The sequence below is a fragment of the Rhyacophila brunnea genome, unplaced genomic scaffold, assembly GCF_057557595.1.
Source record: "Rhyacophila brunnea isolate RB1 unplaced genomic scaffold, BYU_Rbru_1.0 scaffold_23, whole genome shotgun sequence".
Classification (NCBI taxonomy): domain Eukaryota; kingdom Metazoa; phylum Arthropoda; class Insecta; order Trichoptera; family Rhyacophilidae; genus Rhyacophila; species Rhyacophila brunnea.
This window is the reverse complement of record NW_028232893.1, coordinates 28,747,094-28,772,002: the sequence shown is the minus strand read 5'-3', so window position 1 is coordinate 28,772,002 and position 24,909 is coordinate 28,747,094. Positions and strand designations below refer to the sequence as shown.

The following is a 24,909-nucleotide window of genomic DNA, read 5'->3' as shown; positions in this document are numbered from 1 at the left end:
CAGGTAGGTAAGTAGTAGAGAAGTCCAGGTAACTTCTACCTGGTTCCTTGAGCCATATCATAATGAAGACAAAGGAGTCCCAAACCCCCCGCATAAAAAAGGGACGCGGGTATGACCAGTAAATAAAAAGGGAGGAATGACCAACGACAAGAAAAGGAAATTAAATTAGTAGATTAACACCTCACGCGAAGAAGGAAGAGCAAACCCTATCTCAAGGACTTTAAAGTCAACATGAATAATGAGAGTTTTATTGGTAGGTAAAACTCCTTTCATTATTAAGACGCTTTTTACATTCGGTATGATCGACCAAAATCTATTCCGCGATCGACGTATTGGACATGTCTGTTATAAGCGATGAATTACCTAGATATGAGTTTTTGTTTGTTTGATGGTTTTATTCAAATTTTTAAATAAAGCTTTTAAATCAAAATAATGAAACGCAAAAAGAATGAATATTGGTTTTTTTTTATATGGCGTGTTTTAATTGGAATGTTAAATTTAAGTTTGAAATGTGTTGGTAAAATATAAAATTAACACGATTCTGTAAATAATATTGGTAGATAACCGAAGAGTGGACATAATAAAATTATTGAAAGAACGGTTTGAGTAATCATTAATAATAAAAAAAAAATCGACTGGCAATTATGAATAATATTTTTAATCGACACACTGGCAACACCATAAATTATATCCAATTTCTGCAGCGTTGAATGCGGAATCCGTGACAGAATTTTAAGAAACTATTTTTATGGAAGTTACCAAGCAATAATCTCCAACAAAGTATCAGAAATACATCGCTTATAATTTGGTCTATCGAATAACAGTGAACTCGAACAACATTCTGAATGGTTATCTGATTAAAAATACATAATCCAACATGGATTCCTTGGCAAATTATGGCAGTGAAGACGAATACGAGAATGAAAATTCTCGGCAAAGTGCGGTTAGTATCTTGCTTTAATACATTTATTCGTAAACATAGATCATTACTACACTTTATTTACATGCTTTCATCGAGCCGTTCATCATAGTTATTTTACCATTCACGTTTGTAATGACATGTCATATAGATAGTTCTTCAACTGGAGATAGAAACAAATTTGTTATTACTGTATTTACGTAAGTACATGTGTTTTACCAATATCAATATTGGTTTTAGTTTCTTCAGTAAGGCGAGAAGTATTTTTGCTGTGAAGTTTACATCTCGCGTTTGGTTATTTTTGAATAATTTCAATAAACAATTAATGCCCGACAATCATTAAATTTATCACCAGCTGAATACTTACTTAATTGACACTTCCATAATTTGTTTTTCCTCATTCCTATCTCAGTTATTGTTGAAGGAATACTTTGAATCTCTATTAAACTAATTAACATGTGAAAATTGTCAATGTATATTTTATAGATAATAGATTGTTAAAAGATAATTGATTCGGATTGAATAGTTAGATTAAATAGTTTCTGTTTCGAAGGCAGAACTGCCACAATGTGGATATTCACATAATTTATTTAGCGAAAGACAGGTTTCTCTGAAATAGAGATTTTTGTGCATGAGTGTGGATGATAATGGATGAGGAGAGTGATGTGTGGAGTATGAAGACTTGGATTTGCTGGTGGAGATGGCGGATTTATTTTTATGGATTGAGATGTACAGTTACATAAAACCAGGTTTGACAGTTTACACAATAATCCAATATCTAACGAGTAAGATATTTATTTGATGCGCGGTAATACAGAGTGACAGTTCTCTAACAAGATAAAATGTGGAGTGAGATATTCGTTCAATCGTGATAGCCTTTTTATTGAACCCATCACAATATATATCTATTAATTTATGCCCGCACTACCTAGAAAGCAGAATTTTGTAGCCCGAGTTCGAACGTGGTTGCGCATTATTTTTTAAAATTTTTTAAACTCGCAACTCGATAGATTGGTAGACCTATCGATATCCGTGTCCGGAAACTTGTACGTATGCAGTTCGCCGTATCACACTTCACCGTGAAATGTTGTATCGGAAATATATGGCCGTATATTAAAGACCGTCCAACCCAGGGAACTCAGAAATAATGGGAACTGAAATACACAACGGGTAAGGCGATAGCAGGTAACCGACTCGAGTAAGGATGAATCCGGGTTAAACTTTCACACGTGTTAAGAATACGTTTTACGTCGAATACTAAAAACTGCTCTCGGTTTATGCATTTACGCTCATTTAATGTTGGTGTATTACACACACTATTGCACGTGCATAATGCGTGCTTCATTTTCGTAGGGCACTCACACATTCAAAAGCCTGCTTCACCATCCGGCGTATTGAATATTGCCTATCGGTATTCTATTTATTATCTGTTCTGTGGTCCAACCTCTTTGGGTCGTATATTACTGACATAACATTCATGTCTAAATAAAACATGGTTTTTGCCGGTTTACACTTTACAGGAAGCCAGCGGTAAAGCCGCGTTGACACGATCCAAGTTGACTTGGACCGAGCGCACTCGTATGAGACATCTTCATACTAATTATTCCTATCCAAGCTAGCTTGGATGAGTAGGACGCGGTCCAAGTAGCTTGGATAGGAGTAATTTGTATGAAGATGTCCCATATGAGTGCGCTTGGATGGCGCTCGGTCCAAGTGTGGATCGTACTTAAGCCGTGTCAATGCAGCTTAAACAAATTTTGAAAATAGTCGATATACTGGATTAATTGTTAGGTTAGGTTAGGTTTTCATTCTTGAATTCATGAATTTTGTCAAAATCAGCTATGAAAATTGAATTGATGTTCATAATGAATCTAATAAAATTTGAGACCGTATAGTAAACGGTCATCTCTTTCCGGTAAGAAAGCTCACGGCGAACTGTGCCACGCTGAAATTTTTTATGTACAATTTACATGTAACCTTTTAAAATATCTATTTAGTGCATGTTGTCTTTTTTACGTGAAATATCTATTATTGTATAATATTATTTGTTCGGTTAAATATTGAAGATGAACAATATTCAAGTGCTGTAAATATGGCTGTCATAGGACTTTCTTTCAGTTATCAACCACAGGCACCCTTTGCCACTGATATTTTTCTATAACTTCCAAACCCTGCCTAAAGCATACAACAAAAATATTGCAATAAAGGGTTTATGATTGTTTCTTAAATGGATAAAGAAGCAGTATGATACAGACAGGTGTTTTGTGTATACTTTCTCAACTTTGGTAAACACAGAATATTTATACACAAACCAAACTAGATATCGTCTATGTAAGTTCAATACCGCGTATGATCATGTGCCAATATGTTCAGAATACGTATTTTTGTTGTTGTATTGTTAAATGGCACAAGCCGCATTGATTGGTGCATTCAAATTTTGAAATTATTGACCAATAGACTACTTGCACTCGGTTAAAATCAATACCGTGCATGAATTATCGATACTAAAGAAGCAAGTAAGACCGCGTATATCCCTAGATCCAATACAGCGGACGAGCGGAGAGTTGCTGCGTAAGGTCCAACTGATTTACAAAATAATCCAATGGCAATTAATTCGCATACGATAGTAAAAATATATTTTCTAATATAAAACAGGAAGACACAATAAACTGCATTTAAATTTAGTATTTATTTTATTATTACCAAAATTGCCAGGCTTTTTGTCCCTCCTTAACATTTTGACAAATGGTTCTTCTGCGGTATTGAACTTACATGGACGATATTGTAGGTACTTGGATCAAATTATAAATATTGGCAGTGATGCTACTCTGTGACACGGCAGTAAGCAGCCCACATGTAATTTGAATAAAAATATTGCATGACCTCATCCAATTTTAAATAATACAATATTGTCCGCCTACAACGTTTATTGTTATGTTGCATAAACTTGTCTACTTGGATTATTAGGATAAAATCTAAGTCATGCCATCTTTCTTGACGTCCTCCTAGAGTATTCATATCTTTCTGACTACGTAGTCTCTTCGTGTGATATGTGTACATTCATACATTTTTTCGTTTGCTAGAGGAACGCAACACAGGGCATGCGTAACATGCGCATTGGCCTGCCTCAAACCAGTTTCAACAAATTAAAAACTGTCTGAAGTGACATGGACTAATGAATACTTGAATAATCATTACTTATGTGTATGATATTATTAGCTGTCCACATTCATTATTCATATATTTTTTTAAATATGTCGCATGATCTGTCAATTAGCAGCCATAAGAGATAAGTCATTTAAGCTGGCTCTCAGATCAAAACTCGCCTCGTTCAGCGCGACCGAGTTCCGAGACGTGCGAAAAATTATTGCGTGTGACGAACGCGCACATCTACAAGCGACACTCGCTTCTCGAAACGTCAAAATAATAAGTACTCTGGCTAGGCGCCATTTATTATGCAAATATGTCATCAGATGCTGAAACAGCGATTATTATTTATTGGTACCTCAGAAATTTAAGTAGAAGGCGAAAATATTGGATTAATCCGTCAAATAGGCATATATCGATGCACAGTGCATTATTCACGCAGCAGAACGGCCACCGGCGAGCAGTGACGTCTAGATACGAATGGCAAAAATGGCCGAGTCGAGCATTTGCGCAGGCGCGGAGTCGGCTTTATCGGCGTCCAACATGTTCGTGGAGTCGCTACTCGATCTGTCGCTTTGCAACAACGATGTTTTTCAGTCGTATTCGACCAATCTGCGAAGCTCCATTTGACCAAATTTGTTATGTGGATGACGATGACGAATTCGACATGCGGCGCATGAGGCGAGTTCTGATGTGCGAGCCGGCTAAATGTGAATAGACTGCCAACTGATGCCTGATCCACACATAGATATAACTGTTGCAAATTTTTACAGAACCCCTTTCATAACTAATGATTAGATCACGTCGAGAGATTTTTATACAAAAAGCGCGCAATACGGGGCGGGGCTCATAATCATCTTCACTGTCTCCCATCCATGATTCTCTACAAAAAAAAATCACAACTGGAATGATTACGATACTTTTAAAAAAAATCTGTTTCACCAGCATTACTTTCCACCACTGCTGGTCCACAACCGTATCCTTCAGGTCATTCAATCTCTAGATACCGGTTCTATGCCTTCAGTGAATTATCTCACTCTATGAGGGATTGACAGGCCGCACATACAAATTTCACGAATTATATCGTCCGACTTTAAATTCAAATTATTAGCCACTGTCGATTGATTTGCATAATCTAAAAAATTAAAAACACAGTATCATCTGTTTGAATAATCATGAAATATTAAACCACAAATTATCGGTATTACAGCAATTGTAGTAAGAGCTTCGCTCTACATTCAACGTGTGTCGTTAAAAATCTACAGCTACAGTCAGATACTGCCATAGTAATATCGTGAGGCATAGAAAAGGTTAACCGGATGGTTGCCAATGACGTCTTAAGATGCGAACTTTTCCGTGAATGGAACGCCGCTCATACAAAAATGACGTCTTTGGACGTCCCGCTTTAAACGGGATTTTACTACGTAAATCAATTATTTTAAACATACAAATATGTTGAACACCCAACGACATTGCGAATATCGTCACATACTCAGAATTGAAACAGAATTCGTTTTTACCACTTGAAAACCTACCGGCAGTAAAAAGGTTAAACGAATGATTTGTTTTGAGGTTGTTGCTGTATGAATCAATTCAATTCAGTCGTTAGTATCAGTAATAATCTATGACTATTAAATTGTCAATGCATAATGTGGTTGAATTAACTGGGAAGAAAAAGTAACTTCAAATATCTATAGTAAATTCGGGTAATTTTGACTTTAACCCATATTATCTTCTTTTTATGTGTACAGCAGTTTTATTGTTAATTTAATTTAAGTTTATCACTTTACAACACATAATTATAGATTACCGGTATGTTATATATAAATGTGAATTAAGATAGAATAATATGGACAAAAGTTAGGCTAACGTGTCAGTTGTGTGATTGTTTATCAATCGTCTACGTCAATCACTAAAAACTCTTGACAATTGATTATACATCCACTTTATACTTTTTATTAAAATTTTAACATTATTATGATACTCCATATTTAGGTTGTTTTAAAAGCTGACAACTAGGGATTAGAATCTTGGAGAGAATTTCTAATACCGGGAATACAGCCCCCCCCCCCTGGATTAGACACAAAATCTAACACTTTTTAAAGTTATACAAATACTTGAGAAAAAATACATTTCAACTGTATCAATACAGTATTCAGAAACTGCCCGATTTTGTGTTGCTGACTAAAACCTGCCAATTTATGTTGTAAAGCTTAATACAGACGGACATACATCTGCCTGCAAACAGATAAACATTATAAAATCGGTTGAAAAATATAAATATTTTTATACAAATGTTTTTTTTTATTCCACTATGGATGGAAAACACCCAGACTACATTTCATTTGATAGTAATGTATGTAGGTGTGGGTCTGCATTTGCGTACCGGCAAAATTGTATAATTTGTTTGCGGGGAAGTGTAAGTCGATTCGTACTAAGCTTAATGATGAAAACCGACCACTATTTCGATGTTAACATTATTTTCTGTCTGGCGTTTTTGCACCGATTTCAAAATGATGCAAAACAAATCGAATAGTGTAAAGAGAAAGCGAGCGCCGCAACCAATGTGAGTGGTAATATTGACAGGACGCGCACGCAAGGGCGGCGGACCACGGCTACAGGGAGGGCGCGGCCGGCCGTCACCACAACACCCCCCCGCAGCACGCGCGCAAGGACGACGACACCAACTACGACGACGTCACCATGGACATGAGTGAGGTAATTCAAACAATGCTTTTGACATAACCCCTTTCTACGTAACTGTAACATTATAATCTAGGATAGATTCTTCAAGAATAATATCAAAATTGTTGGTTACAGTTTAATTATTGTGATGATAGCCAATAAGCAATATAATATAGTCATAGCGCGTACTATAGATACACTATCATAAAATGTCCGGTGTTCGAATTTAGGACTAAGATCGTCTCAGTATAAAAAGTATTGAATGATAATATGTCAAATGTTAGCATGTTGCGGCCTCACTTAGCGGACAACTTATACTGGTGGATCTATAGTATAAATATACCTTTATTGTTAAAACAATTTACTTTCTCAACACTGACAGCTGGTACAATACGCTGGTACAGTGTAGGTTGGGCTCTAAATTGATTTTTGTTTTCGAGGAGAAATCATTTTGATTTCTGGCTATCACAATTATTGGACTGCATTATGCATTTGTAGATCGAGCAATGTTCTCGCGAAATTTAAAGATGTTTTAACATTTTTACGGACGTACCGTATATAACTGGTGATATAATATACACAAGTATTGTATGTCCAGTTTTGTATGTTTTGAGAAAATCTGATTTGAAAAGCGAAGTGGACATATTTGAATGAAATAATATATTCTCAAGAACGTAAATTGGACATACCGTATTTTTACAACATATAGGTATGATGCCGATTACTGTTTTGTATTTTATTTATTCAAAAATAATTACAATGCTTTTAGGACGGATGTCACAGACTAATGCAAATTATTCGCACTACCCCTGTGATGTTCGTGTCCGTTCAAGGTCAAGATAAATTTCCGCGACAATCTTGTTGGAAAAATTTGTTGATATACGGGTATCCCCACGTCTTGGACACGGTCACGATAAGCAAAGTTTCGCGATCAACGAAAGGTTTCAAAAACAAAACAATTTAAAATATGAAAATACTTTTTCAATAAACCAAAAAATAACATTAATTTTGTTCTGTGAAACATTAATTTACATAGTTTACCATGCATGCTTGATATTGGCACTTATTATGAAAATTTTTTCAATAACCGTCATATACAAAATATTAGCACGATTCCATATGGTTTTTTCTATATTGGATATGCTCAAAAGAGGTTGATGAGAACTTTCATGTATAGAGATGGAGCCGACACATTATTAATTTTTAATCATTCTTGTCACTCGGCACGGACATCAGTTACACAAAAACTTGCTTTAGTGATTTTTGTAGATAAAACACCAAAGGCTTCATTCGGAAGACGATTCAACATTTTTGGTACAATCGGATAAAAATAGATTTACTTTACTAATTTTAATTATGTTGCTCGACCTACAAATGCATATGAATCAATTAATTTGAAAATATCTAGAATATTGTTCATGAAGTTTATATCTGGTCAAAGTAAGTAATAATAAAATTTATTTCTTGTTTACTTTTTTTTGTTTATGGCTATTAATTAATATATTGTCTATGTTTTAAATGAATTATTCTTCTTTGCAAAGATGCTATGTACGCTTGATGACAGACAATACGGCAGATTGCTAAATATTATTTTTGTACAATTTAATGATAAATAATTCCATTTGAAACCTACGTAATAACATTATAAATGCGTGAACAATGCTGTTGCTTTATTTATTATCATAAAATCAATAATCATCCAGTATAATGAAAACGATACGAAATATGTACTCTATTATTATATACCGATTTACTATGAATCCGTATAATTGGGATATTTTAAAATTATTGATCTAATTAGGTATTTTTATGAAAAAAGAACTTGAATAATTGAGTGAAATAAAATTGACCTGTTCATGATGTTAGCGTTCTGTGATATTAACACGATCTATTGTTATGACGCATATTTAAACCCCCCCCCTACTTCCGCAAGAATGACGTGAGCCGGTGCGCCACACGTTGCCGCAGCTACAGAAAATAATTTCTTAGTTTCAACGCCGCGCGGCAGGATTTTGTGTTTGCCAAAATGTGCATAATGGAGCTAACCGCACACGAGACACGTGAGTACCTCATACACAAGAATAATGAACAAACATGTGTTATCAATTTATTTTTCATTAATTGTTATGATAGATATTTAATCGTAAGATAATAATGTCCCCTGCGTAAGGTCACATTGCTGTATATGACTTTTAAAAAGGAAGTGACTGTTTGGCTGGCACAAGTGTGAAGTTAACAATGGTTGGATAGGAAAATATTATGTTCGAATGGAACATAATATTATCATAATATCAATTATTTAAACTTAAATATATAATATAAACTGAACAATATTATGTATTTTTATACATGGAAATATAATTAATTATCTCTTGATCCCCCATGATAACCCCCCCCCCTTGATAACCCAAAAATCTGTTACAATAATACTTCTCCTTTTGGTCACTAATTCTTTGCTGGCACATATTTCCACCGAACCTGTCAACCTCATCGATCCAGCGGAACTTGTGGGCCTGTGGTCATTTTGTGTCTGTAGGGTAGCACCGTCTATTTTCATTTGTCAAGTGATTATCCACTCAATTGTAATATAATTTAGAAAAAAATGTACGGAATGAGCTAAAGTTTAGCTGCTAAACAGACCATTTCTTATTTATAGAATTAGCGAAAGTGGAATAAGTATATACAATATTTAGGGTGATTTAGTTGAATCCTTACCCTCCCAATTGACAAATCAATGTCAGGTTCCTTTGGGAGAAGAAACAACTGATGTTTCTGATTACGTATTCGAGTAATCCAAGATACATTAAGTCTTTCACGGCTAAAGACGAGCCAGGCGCGTGGCCATCAGATAGTATTTTCACTGCTGATCTTTTAATTACCACATTTAAATAACACGTTAATTATATCTAATGGCCAAGTACTTCAAACGCGCCAGTCGCGGTGTTAGCACTAAATGAGTTAACTCATTTACCATTTTTACTAGTTTATTTACATTTACTACTTTACCACATTTAATTATGCTAATTGCTTCACGCCAGGCGTGTCTTTAGCAGTGACCGAGTTGTGGTAATTAATGAATAAGCAATGAATGAGTTAATCAATGCTCACCAGAATGGCGATACTCTCTCCAGAATCACCGCTCTAACCTATTGGCCAACGGGTCAAATTAAATTCTAATAAACCTTAATTGAACGTAGTTATGCAGAATGTAGCCAGTCCACAATAATGTCGAGCTGAGATAATGTGCACTTTAGCAACAACATGATATTAAAAATGTATGTAAAATTATAAATAGTATTTTATTTCAAGAATATTTTTTTGAGGTTTGGCTCTTTTCAGCAGAACGTAGAGAAAACCTTCTTGCATCTGATCTATATCATATCTCATTTTTTTATTTTTTGTCGACTGGCTACTTTCTGCATAACTGTGTCCAATTTTGGTTTTATTTTTTAAAAAGAGGAATCATTGCTAACTTCACTTTGGTTCCGGTTAAATGGGCAGTTCTTTGAGACTGAATTAGTTGACTGTCCTATGGGAATTTATTTTTTGTTCTCAAACGCAGTAGCCATATTATGAACATTATTTAAAAAAAAAATGATTAGTTTAATAATATGACAGCAATATGTAAAATTATATTGACCACTTTAATGTCAATGACCCTTATAAAACCTCTAATGAAACAATAAGCAATTTTACAGTAAGTATTTCAATTGAAAGGTTCGTATTATTATAAATGTAATTTCTTTTAACAATTATTTTCTATAAACAAACATTGTTTGTATGTTCTAACGATATCGTATCTATAAGCAACGTATTATCAAAATTAAATGCCTTACGAACGATCACTCCTGTGCATCTATTCTATACACAAGACTGCTTTCGGCCGCTATAGCAGCTATCTAGGGTAGGTTTGTATCGAAGTATTAGCACTTATTGTAACAATTACAATAAGTTAGTTGTAATTGTTACAATAAGTGCTATGTTTTAACAGCACCTCTCTTGGCTATGCTAAATTTTAGAGTGAGATACAGTTTTGACTGTTTAGACGGCTAACTTATTGTAATTGTTACAATAAGTGCTAATACTTTGATACAAACCTACCCTAGATAGTTGCCGTAGTCGCCGAAAGCAGTCTTGTGTATAGAATAGATGCGCTGGTAAATTTAAATATACAAAATATATAGATGCATCTTCTGTGAGTTTTGAATTCAGACCCAATGCGCTGATCGCATATTATGTATTCAAAAAAAATATTTAATGCAGTGTTAGGTTTTTAAAACCGTGAATTAATATTTCTATACGAATTTATATTTGTAAAAACAGGTATGTTTAAATGAATTATTCCCAATCATATTGTACACACAGATTTAGGCGTCATTTTAACAGGCCTTATTGTATGATATTATAATTTAACATGTGTGTATTAATTCATTTGTGAGGTTAATGTATGTACATCCATCTCTCATTATACGATGACAATATACTGTCGCCATTTAGGCGAAAGTCGCGGCAGAAATGTGAGTTTTGATACTGCAATGAATTCCGAAGAAACTATTCTTTGAACGGGACAAAATGCCGAATCTGATCAATCAGAGAACAAACATGTCGTCTAAACTTTGATTATTTATACACCGTTTATTTAACCATTCTATTCAAAACTATTTTCTGATGATAGTGACTTTTGTGGACTTGCGTTATGTAGCCGAATTTTTAGCCCACAATACATAACCCGTGACTAGTGAAATGTGTCAAATGAAAACAATAAACGTCAAGTAAATATTGTATTGAATACCAATTATCTATACAAACACGAAAGACTTCACAGTATTAAAAATATAACTAATTATATTACTATTGAAACAACTCAGTCATTTTTTGTACGCATCTGTTGCAATCTTGCAATTAAAATTGTATTATCCGAATGCAAGGGTATTGTATCAAGAGTGCGTGCATTTATTAAAATAAATCACTAATAAGGGAACCATTAAATTATTTAAAGTTTGAATTAGCCATTAATTTATACTTTTATTATTATTGTAATGTCAATTAAAAAATTGGCAGCACTTTTGATTGCCAAAAGTGACATTGCCATGTTAAACTGTCATCTGTGCATAAGGTTCATAATTCGTTAATTTTAATTATCGTACACATCTCTGAATTGGCACTAAGTTGTTTATGGTCATGTTAGGAACGTAGATTAGGCTTGACGATAATAAGAGTTTTTGTAAAGATCTGTGAAACTGTGATTTTGCTTGATTATCATTCAATTGTGTACAATTCACGGTTTCGTATTGCGTAGTTTTTTTTTACATTTATAAGTATTGGTTCTTTGCCAGGGAAACCATAGCTTCACAGTTCAGGTTGATCAAACGGTACATTATTCTTGTGACTGCTCTATCTGTTTTTAGTTAGACTGTTTTCCCTTTGTTCCCATTGCGGCTGTCAGGAGTCGTACTCCGACGACTCGTCCAAGCAGGAGTGCCAGCGGAGGCCAGCCTCTCCGATGCGGACAGACCAGCGACACTCGCACTCCAGTGGATCCACAGACGGCAGCTCCAGGGGCAAGGATCACCGTCAGACAGACAGGAATTCTCACAGGAGAGACTCGTATCATAAAGACGATGAACATTATTCAAGGTTAGTGCCGTTTGCAACTGCTATTTCTTTTTTGTGCTTAAATATTAAACTTAAAAGTTCCACTCAGGAGTGTAATTAGTAATTGAACTTACTTAATTCACCTTTTATTTTTAGGAAATCTCCCACGGAGAGGGCCTCGAACCACTCGTCAAGCGACCGTAACAGCAACAGTAGCGGCAGTTCTTGGAAGCGGGGGCTACTGGGGGACAAACCTCCGGATGTATCTAGCCGGGCAGGGCTGTTGGGTGAGAGACCTTCCGATCAGCCCGGCCGACCTGTCGCTCTGATGGACCTCAAACCGTTCGGTGGAGACCCTCCTGCTGTGGCCATCAGTTTGGCTCATGATAACAGGCAGGCTTACGGTCAAAGGAGTCGTGACGGATCTAATAGGTCAATTCTTGTTTTTTTTTCAATCTCAATTTTAACTCCATATATTATAATCAAGTCCACAATTAAATATTTGAGGTAATCGGTAAAAAGTGGTATGACGTTGATTCGTAGCAGACATTTTTAAGTGCCGAATAGCTTACCCGAAGGTTTAGATCTGACCACTAAACTTTGTCAGTCATACTTATTTGTTTTCATTGAACTAAGAACATAAATTGCAGATTGTGTTGGTTAATTTTTATAAATCAATTAAACACTTTAACCAAACCGTGGTATATCTCCATAGCCTACCTCCACGTTTTGCCATTGCCGCATACAGTAAAACCTCGTTAGTAAGAACACTGATAATTCGAAATTCGCCGTAATTTGAAATTTTCACGAAAAAAAAGTCCCTTGAACATTATTTTCATATAAAACCATACCTTTAATTCGAATTTCGTAATTTGAAATTGTTTCAGTGTCCTGGCATATAAAATTATTCAATAAATCGTAATAATGTACACTATTTCATGAGCCAGTCATTGAAAATTGTGAGACTTTTTTAAAACATAAATTGTTTATTTTATGAAGGAAAATTTTTATATTTCCCACCCCACACATTTCATAATTCGTAGTTCGAATTTTTTTTCGATTTTCGGTCCCATGGAATTCATATTAACGAGGTTTTACTGTACAAATTTTAAACACCAATTACTAAATTATGACGCTAAAACTTTACCTCTGCCCTTGGAAAATAAAAGTGAATATTTATCCCAGTATGAAAATTCTAATAGAAAACCTCCATACGAATCTTTTTGAATGACGAAAAATCAAGATTAAAAAATTGCATAATATCATGTACTTTCACACCGCATACATTTGCATCGCTGAATCATATTGTGGTTAATGTACAGCCTTAAATTTTGCACTATTCTATTTGAATCATTTCTAGTGAGCCAGGATTAACCTTAACCCAAGCACATATATCTACAATAAATATACAACTGTGGGTCTATTCTATACACAAGGCGGCTATCTATGGCAGTTTATCATAATTATGTAGTGAGAGGTTCATTGTTACAATAAGTTAACTCTCTGAACTGTCAAAAAGTGATATGTTTTAACAGTCCCTCTCTTGGCTGTGTTAACTTTAAGAGCGAGATAGATAGTTTAGACGGCTAACTTTTGTAACAATTATAACACCCTTGTATATAGAATAGATCCACTGACCACGAATTATAGTTACTTAGAGCTTATAATATGAGTATTAGATTATACTAGATTAACATTAAACGGCATTATTGAGTTGCCTTTTAATGCTTTTTTACATTAAAAGATTAAATGTTGAAATTTATAGGATACTTGATAATGAGCTTCATAATATTATGAAACAATTGCTAATAAATAACAATATACTAAATTCAACCATGTTATGCTATTATTTATACCTAGGTAAAAGAGAATCATTGGTGTGCAATGCAGTTTGATAGGCTGACTGCGACACAAACTATAAGCTGACAGTGACAGGATGACTGAGTTACTTCGAATTTTTATACAAGTGCCAATGATTTTTTGTAATTTACAATGTCGAATCAGCTTTGTGTCTCAGTGCATTGAGTTATGTGTGTTATGAATAACAATTAATGAAGTGGAAGATCGGTTTTAATGTGTTCCTTTAATTTGTAATCTGCAGATACGAAAGGGAAGGTTCGGACAGGCGTGAGAAAGAGTCGGATCGCGAGAAACGTCACAAGGAGTCCGACAGGGAGAAAAGCAGACACGGTTCACGCGGCAAAGACAAGGATAGAAAGAATCATTCGTCTGGCGATGATAAAAAGTAAGGAACTAGAAAATATTATAAGCAAGCAACAGAGACTCACAATGCGGCAAGTTTCACTTGATTGGAAGATATTATTCCCCGCTTTCTTGATGAAAACAGACGGAAACGGCAATTTTCTCCCATAGAGTTGGATATTTTTGGTTTATATAGTAACATTGAAATGTCAAAAGTCTGTTGTGATTCTCTCATCAAAATTGGTTATGGGCCGAATACGCTCTTTGTCATTTTTCTTTTTCACTGTACAACTTATAACCTTCCTACCATCACTTTTAAAAACTTTTTGCATTGTTAACACATCTAAATGACTAGCGTCACACGCAAATAATAAACTTCAAATGATTTCATGTTAAGTGGAACGAATAGGGAAGCGCGAGAGAAGATTTTAGTACACCAAGCACATCATGCTAATCGTTTTGAATTCTATGTTAGTGACTGTATTCTCATTTTCCACGACTAAACTTAACTCTTTTTGGACTTGATCTAGGTATAATCAATCAATGGTCCAATGCAATTGCGCGTTTTGTTTTACTTTGCTTACGTCTTGCAGCCCACTTATAAACTACTAATCTAATGGGTTTTTGATAATATTATTAAAATTATCTTATTTGCTTTTGTTCAGATATTCAAGCAGCGATCGCAGAAGAGACAGGTCAAGGTCCCACGAAAAAAGCTCCCGTAGAAAGTCCCCCTCCAACGAAAAGGAACGGGAGAGAGATAGGGACAGGGGTAAAAGGCACAGTGGCAGATCTGGAGATTCGTCACGCAGGTATTCAATTCAATTTATTTATTTATTTTACATATTGTGGACATTACAAATTATAAGTTTAAGACGTTCACAACATGACATTTAGAAACAAAGATATAAAACAGTATTACATAAAAAAAGAGATAGATCAGTAGATAAATTAGATGGGTACAAGGAAGTACACCGGATGAGTTAAGCAGACCCTATTTTAAGAATTTATAAAACAACGTCCACCTAAACTCATTCTTACATAGGTGGAATATATCAACACCCGAAGCAATTTTGTTGAACATAGTTATCACCCTCCCAATTTGCATTACACGTGGCAGGTTGGTTCTGCACTTTGGGAGAATAAACAACTGATGGTCTCTATTTCTAAGATAGTTATCAGGGACACACAGGTCAACACTGCTCAGAATGGCAGAGTTCTCATTTATACCTCGTATAAGTCGTGTAGTTTTGAATCTAAAACGCCGAAGAGTTAAAGGAGTTACGCTTCAGCATTGGAGCATAGAGCAAGTACAGCTGTCAAAAGTCAATACCGAGTAAGAATCTTATTGCTAGAATAATCATAAAAAATAATATAATTAATAATTATTATATAGAATTTAAAATTTCCTAACGATATTATAACAAATATGTGTGGATCAGAACCAGATTGTCCAACCCACAAAAATGAAAAAACTGTGTTAGACATCTCATCGCTATTAAATATTCATTTTTTGTCAGGTTCAAATACGACCATCACTAAAAATTGTCGTCTTCTGACACTACCATCTGTAGTAATTTCTTGCAAGCACATAAAATAATTCATTATGAGTGCCATATTTGTCTATTCCACATAAAAATGGCGGACAAGTCTGACATTTGTGAAATGCTGGAAGAAACAGATGAAGATTTTTAACAGATAACAGTGAATACAAAACAAAAAACATATCAAAGAAACATTTTATAATAATTATAACACTAATAATTATTATAGAACTGAATAATTGTGGGTTGGACAAGTTTGGTTCTGGTCCACACATATCGTCGGTGTTTTGTAAAAAGGGCGAATTAACCAAAATGCTACTTTACAGGAGGAGGATTTTTAACTTTTGACATTTATTTGTTTTTCTAACAAGTTTATAATAAAGCTTAGAAAGAATACTGTCATCATAATAGGTATTATTATATAATATTTTAAAAGGCCTAATATGTCACATTTGCTTTTTATTTCGTAATTTTAATTAATTTAATTTTAGTCGATTATCCTTTTTAAGTACTTTCCTGTGGAGATAAAAATTCGCCGTTTTTACACAACAAAGCTAGTGGGGTACATATTGTATTTTCATTAAAATCTCGATTTTGCCAAAATGGTTGATTCGCCCTTTTTACAAAATACCGACGATATATACTAATGATATATCCAATATACAAGAATTAATGGGTTCCCAAATTAAAAACAATGTACATGTCGAGGGTATACTGACAGAACTCAATAACTCAGTTTTTGCTGTTTTTCTGTTTTAAATGCCATAATGTATACAATTTTACGCTCTACGTCCTGGTAAAACGCACAAAGGCATAGGATATAATGGTGAGAAAATAGAAACATTATTAAATCATATTGTTATTTTTTTATTCTGATAGAAAGCATGATACTGACCTAATGCGTTCTGCGTATACAAAATACAGGACTTGTAACATGTCGTATATTGTGTTTTAATGACTAAATGCTTTTGTCAGTATACCCTCGATGTACACATATTCTATTTGAATTCTTGGTATTATGTATTGAAATTTTTGTGATTTAGTAGGTAGATGTGAATAGTAATATTATTAGTATAGAAGAAATATCCAAAGAACTGGGTAATTAGCATATTAATCCAATATCAATACATTTTTAACATAAAACATATTTTATACAACTGCGATAATTAATGATGTTTGCAATGAATTCATTTTTATATTATTGATTCAATTTCAGATCGAGCTCACACGAGAGACGTCACTCGAAACGGTCCCGCAGCAAAGAGCGCAGCCCGGCCACTTCCTCCGACTATAAACCTTCTTATATGGTCTCCAAGAAGCTGCAAGCCATGGAGAAAATGGGTATGACAGAATAAATATGCATTGATCAATTCTTCCTGTTCAATGATCAACAATCAATGTTCATAGATGGTTATCGGATGAGGATGCTTGATTTGAATATTGAATGTGAGTGATGTTTATTCTTAAACCAAATGAAAGTATCACCACTTAAAAACACATAAATTGACACACAATGCTAAAAAAACCGTTTAGATATGATGCTTGTCCTTTTCATGAATAAATATTGCATTGTTTGTTATGAATCGAAAACAGAAAGTGATTCATGCAGGTGAAGATGATTAGTATCAATTATCACTTGACCATGTTGAGTACCCTAGCGCCCCCTTACAGAGTTCTAATATGCCCTTACTATCCACTACTTACACTATGTCTTCTACCACTACTTAGGCCCGTTTCGCGTTCGATATAATATAGTAGGCCTTTGTATTCGAATAAAGGGGCCTTTGTATTATGTTTATGAACGTCTTAGAGCTAATGAGTCAACGAATAATTTCACGTTATAAATTAGAACATAAAACTAGCTGCGGTAATAAAAACAAGTGTATCGGCGGCTTGAGAATGTAGCGGCTGACGGGAAAGTGTACCAGACACGTGTTGACTCATTAGCTCTGGGGCGTCCATAAACATAATGGCCTTGGCGGTGGCGTGGCACCGTGTCGCGCTCGATATAATATAGTAGGCCTTTGTATTCGAATAAAGGGGCCTTTGTATTATGTTTATGAACGTCTTAGAGCTAATGAGTCAACGAATAATTTCACGTTATAAATTAGAACATAAAACTAGCTGCGGTAATAAAAACAAGTGTATCGGCGGCTTGAGAATGTAGCGGCTGACGGGAAAGTGTACCAGACACGTGTTGACTCATTAGCTCTGGGGCGTCCATAAACATAATGGCCATAATGGCCATAAAAGGCCTCTATATTATATAGAGCGCGACACCGGTGTCCCGTCTGAAACGGGCCTTTGTGTTACCCTGGCTAATAAATCTCAGCAGCACAAAAGTGTGATGAATCTAGATTGCGAAATGACCTGCAGCTAATTTAATCACTTCCTAGCTTTGGTTTTAGTACTCCTTTTTAAGTAGTTCTAGTTTTGTAGAAAATAATATTTACTTCAATGTCTGGTTGACTTGCAGGTCTCCAGATCAAGACTCCGGACGGTTCTATGGCCACGGCGCAGATGCTGATGCAGCGGTCTCTGGCCGAGCAGGTAGAGAAAGTGAAGAACACGACCGGCATCGAGCTGCCAAAGTACTACAACCCCGCCGTTATCAATCCTCTCAAGTATGCTGAACAGGTGAGCATTCGGTTTTCGGAAGCATGTCAAACATAACCTTCAGATGTCTAAAGTGATAGACTGATTTGCAACCGTTAAAAAACGTAAAAAGTTGACTGAAATCGTTAAAAACTGAATCAAATATGGCATCACATATTTCGAGACCTACATAGGGATATTTGAATCAACCTAGTGCACGGCACATTTTGAGAACTGTTACGTAGCATTTATAAACACATACATATTTAAGTTTGATGTCAATTTACTAAACTCGGTTACTTATGCACGGATTCAAATCCGTTTGGTCCTCTGTTCCTCAATTATTAATTTGCTTTCAGATTCAAAAGCGTAAACTGCTGTGGGGTAACAAATCAAAGGTGGCGCCGCCGGTCGATGCAGGACAGTCATCTGTCAGTGCTCCAGTGGCGGTGGCCAAACCCGGCCAGCCCAACAAATGGCAGGGCACCAAGTTTGCCGAGGACTCCGATGGCAAGGTGGCATCTAAGTTCATGAGATTGATGGGAATCAAGGATCCAAGTAAGTCAATATTAAGACAACCAAAAACCCCGTTCTTGAATGTGGCTTAGTTCTGCAACATTACTAATTTTGGCTTGGTTCATTTGGTTGATTTTTTTAACACTTTCACTTTGATTTATCCAATCCTACGCGTCTATTCTATACACGAGACTGCTATCGGCCGCTATCAAGGGTAGTTTTTCATATTTTTGTATTGAATTTTAGCACTTATTCTAACAATTACAATAAGTTTGTTGTAATTGTTACAATAAGTGCTATGTTTTAACAGCACCTCTCTTGACTGCTAAATTTTAGAGCGAGTAAAACTTTGATACAAACATATGAAAAACTACCCTCGATAGCAGTTTTGTGTCTAGAATAGATGCGCTGAAATCTTTCAATTAGAATCTAACATATTTTTATAGAATTTGACATTTTCAGAGATAATTTTTCAAAATCGTGTATCTTATCCGACACCAAACTTCTTTATACCTTTCCGTCAATTTATCACGAATTATTTGTAATGACGTTTAATACTTTCTATATACTTGATATGCTAGTACTGCACTGTAAGCATCTGTCAAACTATTAATAGTTTTAAACCATCATTTGTTTTTTTTCACAACACGAATAAAATAACGATTCCTTTATTTGGTTGTCAGGTTATTTTTAAAATTTAGAAATTTCATTTATGCGTATGTTTTCTCTCACCTTACTACTTTTAATACATCTTCTCCCTGTCTCGCTCTCTCCATACATTTACACGTTTTCTCTCATGCGTTACAGACAGATAGTAGATAGATGAATCAAGACAAATATATTATATATAAGGTAGTTTTACACCACTAAAGAAGTTTAATTTAAAAAGTGTCATAATAATAATTGTTTTCGTGTTATTTAAATAGATGCAGTACAGGCAGCCCCCGCCCAGCAAGAACCCACCGGAGACATAGTCAAAAAGCAGGAAGAGATGTTCCAAGTAATGCAGGCGCAGTACGAGGTGGCACGCGTCACAACGCACACCATGCGGGGCGTCGGTCTCGGATTCCCCAGTTTCAACCGGCAGTATTGAACATCAAACACATTACCCCGTGAGATTCAGTCATGTGGTAATGGCCGTAGACTGGAGATACAGTGAAATGGAGTGTTGTTATTCTATAAGTGTGGTGTGACGGAGCAATGATTATCACCGAGTAAGTTAGTATGAGAATCATCCCAGAGAACGTACTTTGGTGTATTAAGACATTTTAAATTTCATTAAAATTCCGAATTAAAAGCATGTTTTACAGTAACGTAATTTAACAGTAACGCCTGGTAAACACTGCAATTACCTCGGACATTGCGTCTGTATGTAGATCGCAGCGCAGTTTAATCAATTAGGATTTGATGACTGCATTGGCAAGTTCATGTGTACCGTATCAACGACAATGAACTGAGTAATGTCACACAATCCAATAGGATGCAGAAGAGCCGGGCCGAAAATTCATTTGCTAGATGAAGGTACTGCAGTATACTTGGAGTACTCGAAATGGAAAGCCGTCACTAAGGATAGATACAGGTGTAGATAATTATTGCAGGAAGCCAGGACCCACACTGGATGTTTTTTGTGATTGTCATATAAATTAATATACTAAATAATGATTAGTAATTGTATAAAAAATAACTGAAGCAAAATGTTTATATCTCAGAGCAGGAATAAATCTCAGATGTTTGCTACAAATAAATTAGTAACCCTCACTTTCTTTATTTTAGGCTCTATTTTTCTATAGAAGATATAGAAATATTTTTTCGTAAAACCGTTGGCCGAAATCGGTGTTCATCATTTTTCCTACCGGGGGTGGCCTTCTCCAATCTGGTACCTCCAAGCAATTTGGCAGTCATTTGATATCTCTGCCTAACCAGTGGTTTTTTTACCTGTTTCTTCTCTTGTGTGTTTGTTGTACGGTCCACATAACCAGTCTTAAATGATCATCACACAGACCCTCTAGGGCTTAGCATTGTATATGCAGTAAAACCTCGTTAGTAAGAACACTGATAATTCCGAAATTCGCCGTAATTCGAAATTTTCCCGAAAAAAAAGTCCCTTGAACATTATTTTCATATAAAACCATACCTTTAATTCGAATTTCGTAATTCGAAATGATTTTAGAGTCCCTGGCATATAAAAATATTCAATAAATCGTAATAAAGTATACTATTTCATGAGCCAGTCATTGAAAATTGTGACAGACTTCTCTTAAAACATCAAAAATTACTTATTTTATGATGGTAATAAAAATAATCCTGACATTTTATGACCCAATTCGGTAGGCACATCTATGATCAGAAACAAAATTAATGAAAATCAAAATTTTTTTTTTTTTCAAAATTTTCATATTTTTCCCCCATACATTTTGTAATTCGTAGTTCGAATTTTTTTCGATTTTCGGTCCCATGGAATTCGTATTAACGAAGTTTTACTGTATTCCTTCAATAATTGTTACCATCTCTACAGATATTGCGGAAGTGTTCTTGAGTTAACGTCTAATGACTCGATCATCGACTTGTAAACGGCATGTCCGATTGAAAACAGCCAATTGTTAGCGACCACAAAATATAATTTATTTATTATGTTTTGCAAGGCAGCTTCTTTGGTGTACGAAAGGGGAAAGGTTTCATTCAGAAATGTATAATAAAAGGACCCGAGCGCATTGGTACCGATTTTGAGTAAACCGACTTCATAGTTTAAAAAAAAAATGATTGTAGATTCTGCATAAACTGTATAATAACATTCTTTATATTATGAGGTCCCGTTCTGAAATCATTCATTATTTGTATGCCTTTTTTAATCTTTAATAGTGATTGGCATCATAACGTCGCTATAGGATTGGTTTGTCGAATATCCGTTTTTGTCGAAATCAACCTTTTAATGCAGAATGATTTTTTGTATCTAAATGGACCAGAACCATCCTTTTCTTTAAATTGCTTTGTAATGAAAACTGCATTCATATGCTGTAAAAACAACAATTTAAATACCTTCATGTTATATAGGATAATCAAATAAATATAGGATAATCAAATTTGTTTTTCGTCTCCTGAACATTTGACATTTGGTCTATTCGACAAACTAATCCTACAGCGACGATAAGTCAGTCTATAACACCCAAATTAACCTAATTAACATTGCTATGAAAATAATAACAATATTTTAACACAGACGTTCATGCATTGCAATCTGTTATCAGGAATAAAATGTTTATAACTTTTAATATAAAGCAGTTGATGTTTGAATCCTTTTTCTTGCATACATAGGTATGTGACAGTGGCAAAGGGTGGAGGTAGGCTGTGGAGATCCTGATGCCAGGCATACTTATTTGTTTTCATTGGACTAAGAATACAAATTGCAGATGATATTGGATAGTTTTTTAAATTCAATTAAACCCTGCCTAGACCAAACCATAATAGATAAAAAATATTCTTCTATCTATAAAATATCTAAAGTTGTGTATAATTTAATGGCATAATTTTAGATATTTTATTGATTGAAGAATATTTTTTATCTAATATCTATTATTGCTAATGCTTTTTTTAACACTACCACAGGTCATGAGGCCCAATGACAATAGTGTAATCACTAATCAGTAATATACATGAAACCAATGACATTAATATGGACGAATCATTTGGAAAAGAAAATGACACTCACTTTATTTCCGGGTCTGCCGAATGGCATAATCTGTTCTAACGCCATTACATTAAAGGTGATATTGCTATAAATTCCTGATGCTTTTTGTTGGGTCTGCCGAATGGTTCGGTTCGAACGGGTTCGCTCAAATGAACATTGACATTAGAAACACTGCTCTAACCCTATTACAATAAAGGTCATATTGGTATAAATTCCCGATGCGTGATATCGCATAATGGAAATTGCGTGACGTCTACCTATACAAGCGAATGCGCGAATTTACTTGCTAGCTACTGTATTGAGTGCGTCGTCCATTAATAATGTCATTGCATGAAACAATCACAAAAACACAGGCTGTGAGAAAATCACATAAATATATTTTGACCTCACCCGGAATCGAACTTTGAGCAGAAAGGGCAGCGCCTTACGCACTAGACTGCCACAGCCTACCTCCACCCTTTGCTACTTGTATGTGGTGACGTAAAAACTACTCCTTAAGGATACAAACGGAATGCAGACCTGTTCCGATTGCGAAAGTCAGCGCAAGACTTGACCTGTGTTGTGTAATGTAATTAATTACTCGGAATTAGCTGATGCTTTACCAGAATGAATTTTCCATTTGTTTTCGATTTAGTTTAATATCCGGTGTGCATGAACTGGAATTCTCTCTGGCTTTATTTGATTGGAGCAATTTCTGTAGCAATTAATAAGCACGTTGTATCTTTACTAGATACCTTACTGAGATGTTGTATCCGTTTAAACTGCCTCCACTCTGACCACCGTCTCATGCCGACACAACATGCATCGGTTATCAGAATTTGTCTGCACTCTGTCTGTTTCCTTACTAATCTTCAATCCTTGGGCTCCTGAATTATCAAATAAACCTTTGTACAGTAAAACCTCGTTAATACTATATCCATGGGACCGAAAATCGAAAAAAAATCGAATTACAAATTACGAAATGAATGGGGGAAAAATATTAAAATTTTGAATTTTTTTTTTTTTTTATTATCATTAATAATTCCCGATCATAGCCTGCCATGCCTAACGAAATGGGTCATAAAATGTCAGAATTATTTTTAACTTCATAAAATAAGTAATTTTTGATGTTTTAAGGAAAGTCTGTCACAATTTTCAATGACTGGCTCATGAAATAGTGTACTTTATTACGATTTATTGAATATTTTCATATGCCAGGACTCTGAAATCATTTCGAATTACGAAATTTGAATTAAAGGTATGGTTTTATATGAAAATAATGTTCAAGGAACTTTTTTTCGGGAGAATTTCAAATTACGGCGAATTTCGAATTATCAGTGTTCTTTACTAACGAGGTTTTACTGTATTTTGAACATATATAATTTGAAAACACTTCTGAGGATTATATTACCAATCGAAAAAATCTTTTTGAAAAAAAGTATGACACCGAGCAGGATTTGAACCTGCGTCTATCAGGATTCGTGCATTGACCACTATGCTATAGGAATCTTATCTATTTGCGACAAATTTTTGTGCAGTTAATCAATATATAAGAAATCTTATCTAATTGCGACGAATTTTAACTAATGGTTCTTATAATATTCTCTGAAGCGCTTTCTAAATTGTGTTACTATTGGCAATCGGCTTTTGTATATTAAATTAAAGTTGGTATTAAATTACCGTATTTAATAACTGACGTCATGTCAAATTATGTATGTTCAATGTTACATTCTTAAATCTTGTGAATTATTATCATCAATCATCAGTAGCGAACCTGCCGGTAAAAAAACTACACTGCGCAAAGACGTGTTTTGAGGTTAATCAATTTTCATGACCTGTCAAATAGTACTATAAAATGACAACATTGCGTCTCGCTTACTCTTGAAGGATGAGATTTACGAGACAGGCAGGACTTTTAAGTGTAATAAGATATAATCGTGATAGTTTAAAATACACTATTGCTGCTAGTAAATTGCGCTATTAATATACAAAAGCCGATTCCCAATAGTAAATCAATTTAGAAAGCGCTTCAGAGAGTATTA

General features: G+C 34.8%; 1 protein-coding gene across 2 annotated transcripts; it reads left to right on the top strand.

Annotated features, from left to right (window-relative positions):
• Positions 1-659: 659 nt before the first annotated feature.
• Positions 660-20,933, top strand: LOC147069806 (uncharacterized). Of its 2 annotated transcripts, XM_085950568.1 has the most exons (10): positions 660-943; positions 6,653-6,784; positions 12,198-12,388; positions 12,503-12,778; positions 14,448-14,591; positions 15,214-15,360; positions 17,309-17,433; positions 18,569-18,729; positions 19,047-19,245; positions 20,130-20,933. In XM_085950568.1, the coding sequence occupies exons 1-10, from the start codon at positions 878-880 to the stop codon at positions 20,294-20,296; spliced, it is 1,608 nt and encodes a 535-aa protein (XP_085806694.1). In that variant the 5' UTR covers positions 660-877; the 3' UTR covers positions 20,297-20,933. The 2 variants fall into 2 exon arrangements, with proteins under 2 accessions (XP_085806694.1, XP_085806695.1); XM_085950569.1 differs by lacking the exons at positions 660-943; positions 6,653-6,784 and adding an exon at positions 8,674-8,811.
• The last annotated feature ends 3,976 nt before the right edge of the window (positions 20,934-24,909 follow it).

Excerpts from the sequence above, each read along its gene's own strand:
- LOC147069806 (XM_085950568.1), top strand. The coding sequence starts at position 878 with ATGGATTCCTTGGCAAATTATGGCAGTGAAGACGAATACGAGAATGAA. Across the intron at positions 944-6,652 it reads AAAATTCTCGGCAAAGTGCG|GACGCGCACGCAAGGGCGGC; the intron begins GTTAGTATCTTG and ends TAATATTGACAG. Across the intron at positions 12,779-14,447 it reads AGTCGTGACGGATCTAATAG|ATACGAAAGGGAAGGTTCGG; the intron begins GTCAATTCTTGT and ends TGTAATCTGCAG.